General features: G+C 41.5%; 1 protein-coding gene across 11 annotated transcripts in view; it reads left to right on the top strand.

Annotated features, from left to right (window-relative positions):
• Nucleotides 1-13218, top strand: part of myt1lb (myelin transcription factor 1-like, b) — a 66516-nt gene extending 53298 nt beyond the window's left edge. For 3 of the 11 annotated variants that reach the window (XM_037242484.1, XM_037242483.1, XM_037242488.1), the window contains exons 11-23: nucleotides 668-942; nucleotides 3732-3959; nucleotides 5260-5381; nucleotides 5818-5880; nucleotides 6259-6327; nucleotides 6596-6658; nucleotides 6739-6822; nucleotides 7899-8120; nucleotides 8314-8408; nucleotides 8814-8917; nucleotides 9019-9162; nucleotides 9987-10049; nucleotides 10677-13218. In XM_037242484.1, coding sequence (XP_037098379.1) covers nucleotides 668-942; nucleotides 3732-3959; nucleotides 5260-5381; nucleotides 5818-5880; nucleotides 6259-6327; nucleotides 6596-6658; nucleotides 6739-6822; nucleotides 7899-8120; nucleotides 8314-8408; nucleotides 8814-8917; nucleotides 9019-9162; nucleotides 9987-10049; nucleotides 10677-10814 — 1670 coding nt within the window. In that variant the 3' untranslated portion in view covers nucleotides 10815-13218. The remainder of the gene's footprint in view (nucleotides 1-667; nucleotides 943-3731; nucleotides 3960-5259; nucleotides 5382-5817; nucleotides 5881-6258; nucleotides 6328-6595; nucleotides 6659-6738; nucleotides 6823-7898; nucleotides 8121-8313; nucleotides 8409-8813; nucleotides 8918-9018; nucleotides 9163-9986; nucleotides 10050-10676) is intronic. The other 8 variants (XM_037242486.1, XM_037242490.1, XM_037242485.1 and 5 more) reach the window with 8 other exon arrangements.
• The last annotated feature ends 246 nt before the right edge of the window (nucleotides 13219-13464 follow it).

The following is a 13464-nucleotide window of genomic DNA, read 5'->3' on the forward strand; positions in this document are numbered from 1 at the left end:
TGTGGTAGCCATTCAAAGCAGTCATTACAAGTCCATAGATAGCTGAAATTCATTTTTCTCGATTTGTTTTAACGGGTTAAAAAGATGTAAATCTGATTTAAAAAAAAAAAAGCTAAACTGTTCCGTGGAAAATGAAAATAAACGTGGATTGAAATGTATCCACTTTCCATCTTTTTAAAGTCAAGAACTCTTTGATGGAAAAACAAAGTCAGAGACATTTGGAAATGTGTGGTATTTCGACAGAGAACAGAAGTATTTCTATCAAAGCCAGAAGAAAGCCAAGCGATAAGCAGAATGCGTTGGGCTTGTTGTCATCCAAGGCCATATTAGCATTGGAGTGTGCAGATATCACATTTGTCTGCTTGATTTTTGTGACAACCTGGCAAACCGGCTGTTTTCAATTTCGGGCTGTGAGCAAACAAAACTTGCTTGCTCTTGAGCATGAAATATGCATCATCCAAACAAAAGGGAGGGAGGTTAAATTTCTTTTGCGATAAATGTTTTCTTTTTAATGGTGTTAATCTGGTTGATAAATTAAAAATAATTTAAGTGCATTTACATTATTTTGTCAATACTCTCGCATTGTTTGACTCATTAGTCCATTCGCAATATTCCTGTGCATTAGCATGACCAACACATTTTTGGGTTTCTCCCATGTGTCCTGCAGCTAAGCGCTACTGCAAGAACTCCAGCTCAGCCAGCAGCACCACCAGCACTTACGCTCCAAGCAGCAGCAGCAGCAGTCTGAGCTGTGGAGGAGGGGGCGTCGGAGGAGGCGGCGGCGGCAGCAGCGCCAGCAGCACCTGCAGCAAGAGCAGCTTCGACTACAGCCACGACATGGAGGCCGCGCACATGGCCGCCACGGCCATCCTCAACCTGTCCACGCGCTGCCGAGAGATGCCTCACGGAATGGGAGGAAAGCCGCAGGATCTGTGCTCGCAGGTAGGAGACCACAACATGACAGCAAAAACAAAATACATCTCTTCTTGGGAGGTTCTCAAGGTTGAAAATGTCCCCTCATATGATCCTGCAGCCTCATGCTCCATCTCCTGTAGCAGTCACGTCTACCCATAGATTATCTCCATGCTTTGTTCATTAGATAAATGCCGGCTGAGAAACCCCACAAAGATAGGGAGACTTCACCTGTACACTAAATAGACAAACACATATGACTGCATCTGATACTCGGGAGTCAGCGGGGCATTTATTTTTCCTCCCTGTGTTGGGGATCAGATAGGAGCAGGACCAAGCGTCGTTTGACATGGCATAAACCCAATGTGTCATTTCTGAGAAGATAAGGTGACGCTGTTTCCGTATTATCTGCGCCGAGATGCGAGATGCTGAGCGGGAAAATGGTGGCGGGCGGGAGAACGGAAGAGAGAGTGAGATTGAGAAAGAGAGAGAGACCTCATACTTGCTCAATGGAGGTATCTTGTTTGGTTCTTTTGTGGCATTTTTCGAACTACCACAGTGCAGAAAGGGAAAAAGTTATACAGTGAAGTGTCACATTAAAAACAAGGAAGGGAAGTGGAGGAGAAGCCAAAAGCCACATCTTTTCAAAGCAAAGTGGAAAAGAATAAAGTTGGCGGAAACAAACGCCTGAAGCAGTCAGGACTTCCTGTGGTCCTAAATCATTTCATTGTCTGTCCTATGTTGGGGGGGGGGGGAGACAGGCAGGAGGCTCCTGGGGCAGGATGGGAAGACAGGAGACTTCACACGGCCTTTTCTTTTCCCCCTCCCCTCCTTCCTTGACTCCTCATCCTCTTTCATCTCAGCACCTCGGGTCGTGCCCAACACTAGCTCTCTCTGACTATCTGTGCTCCTCACAAACGCTAATCTAGCCCTCATTATTATTTACAGCTCAGTCCATTTGACTTATAACTTGAAATGAATTGCCTTCATTTAAATGGATGCAGTGTTTGAATGTCATGAGAGAATTGATTTCACTTGTGGAGCTTGAGGGAAACCTTGTTGCTTTTTATTATTCTCCTTCAAAATACTGCTGCTGACCGGTCACATTTGCATCTCTCAAGTATTGTAGTAGGTTTGAGTTAGTTTTGGTATTTAAAAAAGCATATTCATTTAATTTATTCAGATGTTATGTGTCCTTAAATATATTTCTGACACTGATTTTAAAAAACATCTTTGCTTCTCTGTATACGTGTCGACAAGGTGAATGCTGCTGCACAAAATCCTGCGCGGAAAGACTGGCTAAAGAGTTGAGATTATTACAAAAATACATTTAATTCTATCACAACTTGAAAAGAGCAGAGCAGTGCATGACTCATGGGACTGTTTGTAGGCGCTCGGGGCGAGTGCTAACCATTGTTTGTACAGTACTTTTAAAACTGCTGAGAAGTATTTGTGACAGTTGGCCAACATGCACAAAGTTTCAAGCCCACGGCTTTAGAGAATCTTCATTTCTGTAACAAGAACTGCTACGGATCGCAAAGAGTTGAAATGAGCTTATTGGTCAAGCTTTTGCAGTCAAGCAGCAGCGCCATTGAATGCAGAGGTGGAACCACGGAAAGGCTTCAATGAAAGAGAGAAGGCGCATCCTCTCATGTTATCATGATTATATTATGCGGGGTTGAGTCATGTCATTGGATCTGTCGTATGTGATGCATTCACTGACAATGCCGCTCAATCGGAATTGGACATTAGAGGTTTAATGTTGCATCAAGGATTGGGGTTCACAAACTAAAGGGTTGAGGTCGAGGCTCTCGAGTTCTTCCGCACCAAACTCATCCAACCATTATTTGGACCTTGCGTGTTCCCTGAACAATAATATGTACCAGAATTGTGAAAAATGACATTCATTACTATAAAAAGACAAGTTGTTTGTTACAATATGCTCAAAGAGAAAAGGGTGTGAAGTAAATATTCTCACCCAATGCATTCAAGTGAGTGCGTCACAGAGGTTTGGACTTGTGACACCAGGAGACCTCGCCCCCCTTGGGACAGTGTCTGCTAGAATCAGCATTATTATTTGTGAGAGGGAGGGGGTAAAGGGAAGAGGTGGAGGAGAAATGTGAATCAAGAGTCGTGCAGATTAGATAGGACACAACCACATTTTCTTATCTGCACAAGAGGAGCAAAATATTTCAAATATAGCTTGTTTTGAAAAATATCATATATAATATCTCTATTTTGGGGTTTGCAGCGCTCTAGTTCCAGCCTTTGCTGCTCATCACAGCTCTGGAAGCCAACCTCTCAGCCCCTCCACCACCTCCACCCCATGACGTCCACTCACATTAGAGTCACACGCGTGCAACACGCAGTCGTGCAAAGCGCCCCCACTTGTGACTGAGCAGAACATGGGATGGATATTCCACTACGTATACAGCAGGCTGGAAGGAAGGAAAGAAAGAGAGAGATAGAGAGAAAAGAGATGATAGCAGAGGGATGCGCTCGTCCTTGAGCGCTGATGACCGCGTCCACTTTTGGCTCATTGCAATATTTGTTATTTAGGACAGAATTTTAAAAAATGATCTTTGAGATTGCTGATTTAAAAATGTATTTCTCGTTAAATCCAGTCATTCTTTCAGTACAGCATGTTTGACTGTTATTTAATCCCAAACTCTCTCTCTCTCTCTCTTTTCTCTTTCTATTTTCCCTCCTGATGTATCATTTTTCCCTTCAACCACTATCATTGGACTGAAAACATACGCACACACACATGCATCCGAAAACACCATTCTCATTTGACCCCCTCCAACCACCGCATCCAGAGTCCCAGCCTGGATGTTGACGAGAACGGCACATTGGACCTGAGTATGAGCAAGCGTCTATGCGGCGGTGGCGGCGACTCTGTGCTCACCCCGCTCGAGCCCATGTCCCCCCAGAGGCAAGCTGCCCTTCTGGGCTCCCGCTGCTACGGCATGGGCGACGCTGCCGACTGTTGGGACCTGCCTGTAGACTACACCAAGATCAAACACATAGATGAGGACGAGAAAGAGGTAAAAGACGGAATACAAATATTTGAGTTTGGTGTGAAAGAATTAGACAACCCTGATCCACATACAAAGATTGGAATAGCGAGAAGGAAGACGAATGACACATACAGTAAATTCGAGCAGTGGGATTTGACTGGATTTAGACAGCACAGATTGATGATGCTGATGCTTCATTTCAAACGGCTCCCTGCATGTCCAGATTCCACATTGTCAAACATTTGCATTGCTCTTTGAAAATCGTCTGGATCTCATATTTGGTACCGCTCAAAAAGTAATATCGGAAACATTTCCGAGGCAGTCCGAACAAACCTACAAGCGGATTGACATGAGTAGGAAAAATGCATTGACGTATCTCTTGTTTGTGTCATGTTCTCTACATCATGCTGCATTTTTTTCACATTTTTGCTCTTCTCTGAGATGAATTATGCAAAGTAGCACCTTGGGAGGGAGGCGGAATAGCTCATCTCATCAAAGAACTGCTGGAAATCAATGCACCACTGCTGGGTGCATCTGTCGATGTGCACAGGCGGCCCCATGTGCAGTCTCTCTCCCTCTCCCTCTCCCTCTCCCTCTCCCTCTCCCTCCCTATATGCTTTTGTTTTCCATGCGTCTGAGTCTATGTTTGAGCTAGCCTACTTTTTTGGCGTCATGTCTTCCTTTAATTGGCGAGGCCTGCATGAGCCAGACTCACCCACTCACAGTTTAGATATACCCGAATCATTTGGGGCAATTTCTGCTTCTGTCTGTTCATAAGCCATACTGTACTTACACTGCGGGCATGGAACAGAGGGGAAAAAAAAAAAGATAGGAGAGGGAATCGTATCAACTGTCGTTGTGGCCTGGTTGGTTGCACAGTGCACACACTGCAGACAAAGCACGGCCCTTTTATGGGTGTAGGCAACGACACAGCAGTCCCATCTAGCGGCTGAATTATGCATTGCAAGAAGAAGCCTAGCCAACTCCCTCAATTGTTCTTAAGAATGAAAAAAAATCAATAGTGTATATCTGCAGTGAAGCTCACAAAGAAGATCCTATTTTGATAGCAAGGTTAGGCTCGACAGCCACATATATCAACATCCACATTGAGCTGCCGTCCATCCATTTTCTATACGGCTTGTCATCAATGAAGTCACGGTTGAGATGGAGCAGCTGACTTTGGGCGAGAGACTTATCAGCCATCAATTGCAAGGCACATCATGACCAACAACCACTCACATCCAACAGAGCATTCAATTCAACGCACTTTTTGGAATACCCAGATCAAATTTTGCTTGACATGATCTTTTGCTACTTTTGTGTCCAGCAGGATGACCTGGACCCCTTTCAAGATCTACTGGAGGACCGCTCCTACAGCGCAGACGTAAACATGCCCAGTCCCAAGCCCAAGTATGCCCAGTGCAAGGAGAGTAAGAAGGACCTGCTAACGTAAGAGTCAGCCTACAATGACTTCTCCATTTTATGTAGGCACCTGGACACACCTGCATCCTCCATCAAAGATCCATTCAGTCATTATTTGCAGAGCACCATGTGCGCTTTTCCATCCTGTTCTGTGTGTTTGCTATTTTATTTCAATCAGCATCATTTTATCCATTGAGTCAAAATATGTTTTTAACTCAAGGGAATTACTAGCCTGGGTGAGCAATGAGGCTTGGTTGTAGTTTTCTCTTTTTGAATCTTTCCATCTTACACAACATCTAAAATAGAAATATAACCCGTTAGAGGTGTGCCAACTAAGAAATGAAGTGACAGTGAAGCTAAACTGGAAACAATGAAAGCCAATCAGCATCCTCCTTTCTGCAATTGTCCCATTTTCCTCTCCTTCCCTTTGGCCTTATAAATCTGTCTATTTTTTCGGTGACAGATGTCCCGCACCGGGGTGTGACGGAAGTGGTCACTTGACGAGCAATTTCGCCTCACATCGAAGGTGTGACTTCCTTTTCTCCTGGTGGTCTCCTACTATTTGTTGTTTTCAGCTTACCTCGATGATACTGTCAATGGACATCAGGCCAATTAACAGCCTCAAATAAGTCTCATATTTACATTGAGTTAAGAAGGAATAATACCAATAAACCCTCAAATAAAAACATTTTTTTTACTTATTTTTTGGATCAAGTCGGTCGTTATTTTGAAAATATGCACACCAATATACTATTTCAAATGAGAAACATTCCGAGCAGGTGTTCAGACCCCAACACGGCAACTAACAACACGTCCCCAACATATCATGACTGTTTTGCATTCTCAACTATTTGTTCATGTGACTACAATTGTTTTGCTGCTAATGTCAGGGTGTATTTCTCAGTCTCTCAGGTTGTCCACTGGCTGATAAAAGTATTCGGAGTATGCTGGCCAACAACGCGCAAGAGCTCAAGTAAGGCGTGAGATGACTTGTCTGATTTACACTTGCGTTTCCGAGTGCAAGGGAGTAGATGAAAAGTAATGATAGGACGTACATTATCATTATTAAATGGCTCATTAAAACCTTTTACGTGATTTTTTTTTAAAGATTGTTTTAAATGGATTAACAAACAAATTGTATAATTCTGTCGCGTAACAAGAAATGAAAACGGGTACGTGCTGTTATTTTTAATAGTGTGACGATGCTCGACCCTGAGCCCTTTTTGTGTTTTCTGCCCCAGGTGCCCGACACCAGGGTGCGATGGTTCGGGACATATCACTGGCAACTACGCCTCTCACAGAAGGTACACAACAATTTTTTTTTTTATATCCCAGTGTCTTAAATATTTGTACTTAAGTACCATTTGCAACATTTTACCTGCAGCCTCTCAGGGTGTCCACGGGCCAGGAAAAGTGGAATAAAGATCATCCACAGCAAAGAAAACAAAGAAGACCAAGAGCCAATCAGGTAGACACAACCCTTGAGAAATTGCTACCATATACATTTGGTTGCCATTCAGCAAAGGTGAGCTTTCTGCAGTGCATGGTGTGCTCCTGCCTGCAGAAGCACCAGGAGAGAGGGGAGTGATGGGCAAGCAGGAAAAGATTGATTGGACGTTACCTAAATCCCTGGGTGCGCTTCTGCGGGCCTCGCTCCTGCAGCCAAATTGATTTCTCTTGTGGTGCAGAACACAAACAACACACTTGGGCTATTCTCAAGCTAAATGTTTGTTGCTGGCTTTTGTACCATATGTTTGACTGCTAGAATGATTGGCTGACGTTTAGGTTTGATATGTATATGGGTGTCATAATATCAAAAAGGTGGCGGGATTGGTGCCCTAGTGGTTTAAGCATCTGCTTCACACCTCCGAGGTTTGAATTGCAGCTTTTTTTTGATCTGTAGAAAACAAACTCTGGTTGGAATAAGCAGTGCAATAAAAGTACATGCAAATGAGATGACAATGATCTATGCAAAGAAATCACCTTCTATTGCTTTTGTAGTATTTTTGCATATCAAACATCAGCTGCAATGTGTGAGGCAATAAGCACAGTTTATAATTAGTCTCTGACTGTCTTTGCACAAAAAGCTTCTCTGGATACAAATATTTCAGATTGTAACAGACAACTACCTTTCAAGACATTAAAGCACTTGTCTGAGTGTCGCATTAGAGTGTTAATCACCAAAATGCACATTAACGTCCTTGTTCAAAAGGGTATCGTTGTACAATTCAAATGAAAGTCTGAATGTTGCCTTGGGAGAGGCCCCCTGAGAAAAGAGAAAAAGAAATCTAACAAAAAGGATCAAAAAGAATAGTACTGCCATTACATCAATTCCCCTGTTAACAGTCTGTATTCTTCCATTAAAATGATTCATAATTAAGAATGATTTAACTAAAGCTCATTGAGCCAAGACATATGGTACTTGATCAATGTATTTGACAAAAAATGCAATCATTCTAAGGCAGTGATTCCCAACTATTGTGCAATACATGAATGAGAAATTAAAAAATGTTTGTTGACAGTTTTGTTTGTCCGGCCCGCCAGGTGTCCTGTTCCTGGATGTGACGGTCAGGGTCATGTGACGGGAAAGTATGCATCCCACAGAAGCGCGTCAGGATGTCCCATAGCTGCCAAGAGACAAAAAGATGGCTACCTAAATGGCATCCAGTTCACGTGGAAGTCTGGCAAGACGGAGGGAATGTCCTGTCCCACGCCGGGCTGCGACGGCTCGGGACACGTCAGCGGCAGTTTCCTCACACACCGAAGGTATTTTATTTTATTTTATTTTATTTTATTTTATTTTATTTTATTTTATTTTATTTTATTTTATTTTATTTTATTTTATTTTATTTTATTTACAAGCCAATAAAAACCCAGGCCCATTTTTTTGCATTTTAAATTTGGGTCAGCTTGCAATCTTTGCCGTGTGTTGCAGAATATTTATTTCCTCTGTCCCCAGTTTGTCAGGCTGTCCGCGCGCCACCTCGGCGATGAGGAAAGCCCGGCTCTCTGGAGTGGACATGCTCACAATTAAGCAGCAGCGCAGCAACAATGGTACCGACAACTTCCATTCACAAAATGTGTTGACTCGGCTTGCTTAAGAGCAGGTTATAAATATAGCCAGAAATCCTGCACATAAATCTAACATTGATTAACTGCGCTACCTATCGTGCTGACACTCAACTTTAGCCTTTCCAGATATTTAAATGCTCGTAAATGATAAGAGGAGATCATAATCCAAAGTTGTCTGAGATTCTTTCTTCCCTTAATTGACTAAAATGATCCATGTCAAATATTTCATAGCAGCGAAGACGCTGTGTCATAATGTCCTTCGTAATTCATCGCCGCCGACTTTTAATGTGTCATTTTAATGATCCCTATCAAATATGAAGCCTGCTGTAATATTTGAAACCTTTGCGGGGCCGTGCGCTAACGTGCGTGCGTCTGGCTGTTCTGCAGGCTTGGATCACGAAGAGGAGCTCAAACAACTGGATGAAGAGATCAAAGACATTAGTGACTCAAATTCACAAGTGGAAGCAGACATGATCAAACTCAGAACTCAGGTAACGCATTGAAGCGTTGGCATTTTTTTTTTCTCCCACCTGACTGACTGGGATATGCAAGAAGTCATCTCGATAAGCCTTGTGGGCTTTTCCCTCCGCAGATCACCACTATGGAGTCCAACTTGAAGTCCATGGAAGAGGAAAACAAGGTGATTGAACAGCAAAATGACTCTCTGCTGCATGAGCTGGCCAACCTCAGCCAGTCACTGGTTAACAGTTTAGCTAATGCCCAGCTCCCCCATATGGTAAGGGCCACAAGGAGCAGCAAGCCAGACAGTTGCGCTTATTAGTGCTTGCAGAGAGGCTTGACTTGATTGTGTGAATGTTTACAATGATCTATTTGCATTTGTGTTGTTAATGTGTACACTGAAAGAAAGGCTGTTGAAGCGACATAAAAAAAAATCAGGTTTCACCAAATTGAACACTGTGCACGATAAAATCAGATCAACAATTCATAAACATTTATAACGTGCATTTATTTTCCTGTACGATTTCATTGTTTTTATTTCAAATTAAATCTATATTAGTGCTACGATGTCATCTGAAAAGTAGAATTCCTCTATTGCAAGACACAGAACACAAGTTAAGACATGTTTTCAGCTCTAAAAATATACCTGAGGGAGATGGCTGAAAGCTCACAGCTTCAATATGGGGTCATTTTGCAATTCAACTCTGATGAGATGAATATTTACCCAACGTCCTCAAGTTAATTCCTTGCTTTGGTGTATTGACTCGGTGGCACGAGCTTTCAGCACTCACGTGCGACGGAATAGCATTCTGGAGTTTCTTTTCAAAGAAGGCCCTCATTAAACATTCAACGCAGCTCCATGAGATGATCAGAAAGTCCACGCACCCGCCTCTCAGATGTTAAGATGATAAACACTGTGACAACTCTTCAAAAAAGTCACTCAGCTACCAAAAGATATGTTTGAAACTAATTTGGAAAGAAGTTACCATAGCTACACAAAAGTACTTAGATGCATCTTTATTACTAATGCATTAAATAATGAGGGAATGTGTATAGTTAACTTTTTGTTTTCATATAAAACCATGTTTCTTATTCCCACAGAAACCGCTGGCACACAAAGAACCTCTTCTTCGGACTAATAGCTGCTTACAGCTCCACCAGCAAGTGAGTCTTTATGATTCAATATGACATTTACAATACATCAAATACATTTGCAATATGTCGTGGGGTGAAACGTTTCATGATTTCATTGTTCCGTTGCTTGTGTGCACAAGATATTTGCAGCTCTTGTAGTTGCCATTTTGATCACATGTCCCTGGAATAGTTAGACTTTCACAATGGGGGCCTTCATCCCAAACACCTTGGAGATAAACCAGAGTCCCTCGGACTGACGGAATAGGCCTCTCCTTGTGTGTTGGAATGTCACACTTGGAAACCTCCTGATAATCGCTACATGATTCAGCAATTTTATCCTGAGTATAAAAGAAGAAATTTAGACAACTTATGTAGATTTATATAGAGCATGGGTGTTGAACTCGAGGCCTGGGGGCCAGATACGGCCCACCACATCATTTTATGTTGTCCGCAAAGAGAGATTTAATTTGACAATACTAAAATTACAAATTGTCTTCACTTTTAAAAAATTTGAGAAATTGCTATCAATTTTTATTACTATTCTTTTTTTTTTTGCTAGTTTTTGCTTGTTTGTGATTTCAAAACTTCAGTCCACATTTATATTTGCATGTCAGGATGAATCTTTTTCTAACAGTTGTGTTGTGTTTGGACCCCCAGGAGCCCATTGAACAAAACTTTGACGCCTATGTCACTTCCTTAACGGACATGTACGCAACCCAAGACCAGTACCACAGTCCGGAAAACAAAGTCTTGTTGGACAACATCAAGCAGGCGGTCCAAGGGATCCAAGTGTAATCGTATACAAAAGGCAACCTCATGTTCACCCCCTGCAAGATGTGGGCCAGCTCTCTCAATCCTCAAGAGCGCTGAAGGCTCCATCTATTTGGTGCAGAGCATTTACATATAATGTACAGTGTTAAATATTCGGAATACTTCAGAAAGAAAAAAGACACAGAGATGTATCATGCTTAGCAAGGGACATAAGACAATTTTTTTTTTTTGGGGGGGGGGTGTCTTGCTTCGAGGAAGAACACACAAGCATAAACAGCAAAATAGTTTTTGAGGACATTTTGTACGTTTTCATATGAGCTGACGGTGTCATGTCATGTTTCTAGCTGCTCACATATGCACATTTTAGTGTATACCATTGAACAGTAAGCTGATACTAACGGAACCACGAGTTCTTTTTATTGCTTGACCACGGAGCATTTTAGACGACAAAATAAAAGCTGAGCTGGACACTGATCGAAAAGGACAACAAAACACATGAAGATGAAAACATTTGTTTTGCCTCAACGGGTGGTTTTAGAATTTTCTTTTTTTTTTGTATGTCTTGCTTGTGGAGTGTTGAAGGGCAAGAGCTGGCTTGCAAATTACTTTATTTTTGACAATGCTTGACAAATGTTGTGTTTTCTTTTTCTAAAAAAAAAAGAATATGTGTAGCTGAATTGGGGGGGTTCGTAATTGGTGCTGTACATGAACCTGGATGGGGAAAACTGACCGGACGTATGTATGAGCAGTTATATTGTAAACATCATTACACGGAAACCCGATGGTGGAAATCCCGTTATTTAGGAGACCAAATTAATTCCTAGGGGAACAGAATTGTGCAGTGCATGTGCGATCACGTGCATCTCATTATATAATCTCAATTCCAACTATAGAGACAGAGCTAGAGCTATCATTCATATCCTCCTATCAATCCAAATTTTGTTGCTAGAATCAAATAATACTTCAGCAATACAAAACCTAAATCATTTGTGCATCGTAGTGATGAGATACAATCTACAAAGGGACAAAATATAGGCTATATGCAATTTCTTGTTTATAAACCAAGTGGCTCAACACTAATCTTTTTCATATATCTATGTAAAATAGTGATTTTTTTATATAAATCTTTTAATACAAAAAGTTTTTTAAAATAACAAAGGAGGAATGGGATCGTTGCGTTCTCCAAGTGAAACGTTTGTTCCACTGTTTTCTGTAACATTTTGCACAGGGACACCTTCGTTTCCATGTTCTGATGTTCCTACAGAACTAAAAGCAGTACCCGAGAGACGAAAAGGAGGCTTTTGTAAAGAGTATTTATAGACAGCAGGACTTACAGGGTCACTGTCCCCACGTATGTGCCAGTAGACTATTTGCACTTGTCCTTGAAGATATTATCCTTAGATATGGCGACGTGCAATTTTCCAGGTGACCTCTTTGGCACACGATTGGAGCAACTAACAGCTTGGAGCCACTGTGTGGAATAAGTACCACGGAGAAAAAAAAAGGAAGAACAGGGAAGAGGATGACTATAACCATAGCAGCTGTACTGTAGGCTATTGTAAAAACATGTTCATTTTTGCTATGTTTTAGGAAGATGACCACGTTATCCCCCAGCAGCACTTTATATCTAATCACTGTACAAAGGAATTAAGTAATCAATCAATTTTAAGGTTTAAAAAAAAAAAAAAAAAAAAGAAGAAAAAAAAGCAGACGATAACAAAGGCCCGGTGGAACGAGACCTTTCCATTCTGTCGTTCAAGCTCGAAGCCGTCATCAGAATTTGCCTTGTCCGGAGCGAATGGAGCTGATTGTCATCAAATGAACTTTGCCCTTCCACTTCCAAGACTCTCTCCTGCACATCATCCATGACTGCATTGGCATTGTGTCTGCAGCTTTTTTGACAATATAGTGATGCTTCAGTAGAGTAATTGTTAGTTCAACTTTTTGGGATGAATTGTCATTATGGGTCCAAATGGAACAAGGGATTATTAAAGCACAAACGGCTCATCAATAACAAATCTGAAGAGTTATCTGTGACTATCTAAGGAAGACACAAAGGTTGCAACATGTTTAGAATGATGACTTTTCATTAAAAAGAATAATAATTGAAGAAAAAAAAAAAAGATTGTGAGATCATCAGATTTTGTTACTTTATTTGCACCATTAAATTTTGAGATGGGTTTCAGTGACCATGAACAAAGACTGGATTTTGTATAAACTATTGTGCTCTCTGTGGAACTGAAGTTTGATTTATTTTTGTACGACACAGCATGGATTTGTTGACATTTTAATTTTGCTATAAATGTGTGAGATCACAAGTTGCTGTGATATTTCATTTATAAATTGTGAACTTTGTACAATTTTTGTCATGCTGGATGTGGACACATCTTACTCGAATAAAGAAAATGTGTTGCCAGAGGCCTGTAAATTGCCTCATGTTCTTTTTGGTTTGCTTTTCCTTCAAATCTAATTGAGGAAGACTGATAGTTCATTTTTTTCTATTCTTTGATTCTCATTATTTCTTGAAGGAATTAAACGCGCGTGTTTGCGCTCGCGTGCGCGCGTCAGTACATCAATTCGCCAGCAGGTGTCAGACAATGCAAAGGTTACAACGAGCAATTGCCCAATTGTTTGCAAATACTGAATTGCTGCAGAGTATTTGAACCTCAGTTTG

This window comes from Syngnathus acus, chromosome 22 (assembly GCF_901709675.1).
Source record: "Syngnathus acus chromosome 22, fSynAcu1.2, whole genome shotgun sequence".
Taxonomy (NCBI): Eukaryota; Metazoa; Chordata; class Actinopteri; order Syngnathiformes; family Syngnathidae; genus Syngnathus; species Syngnathus acus.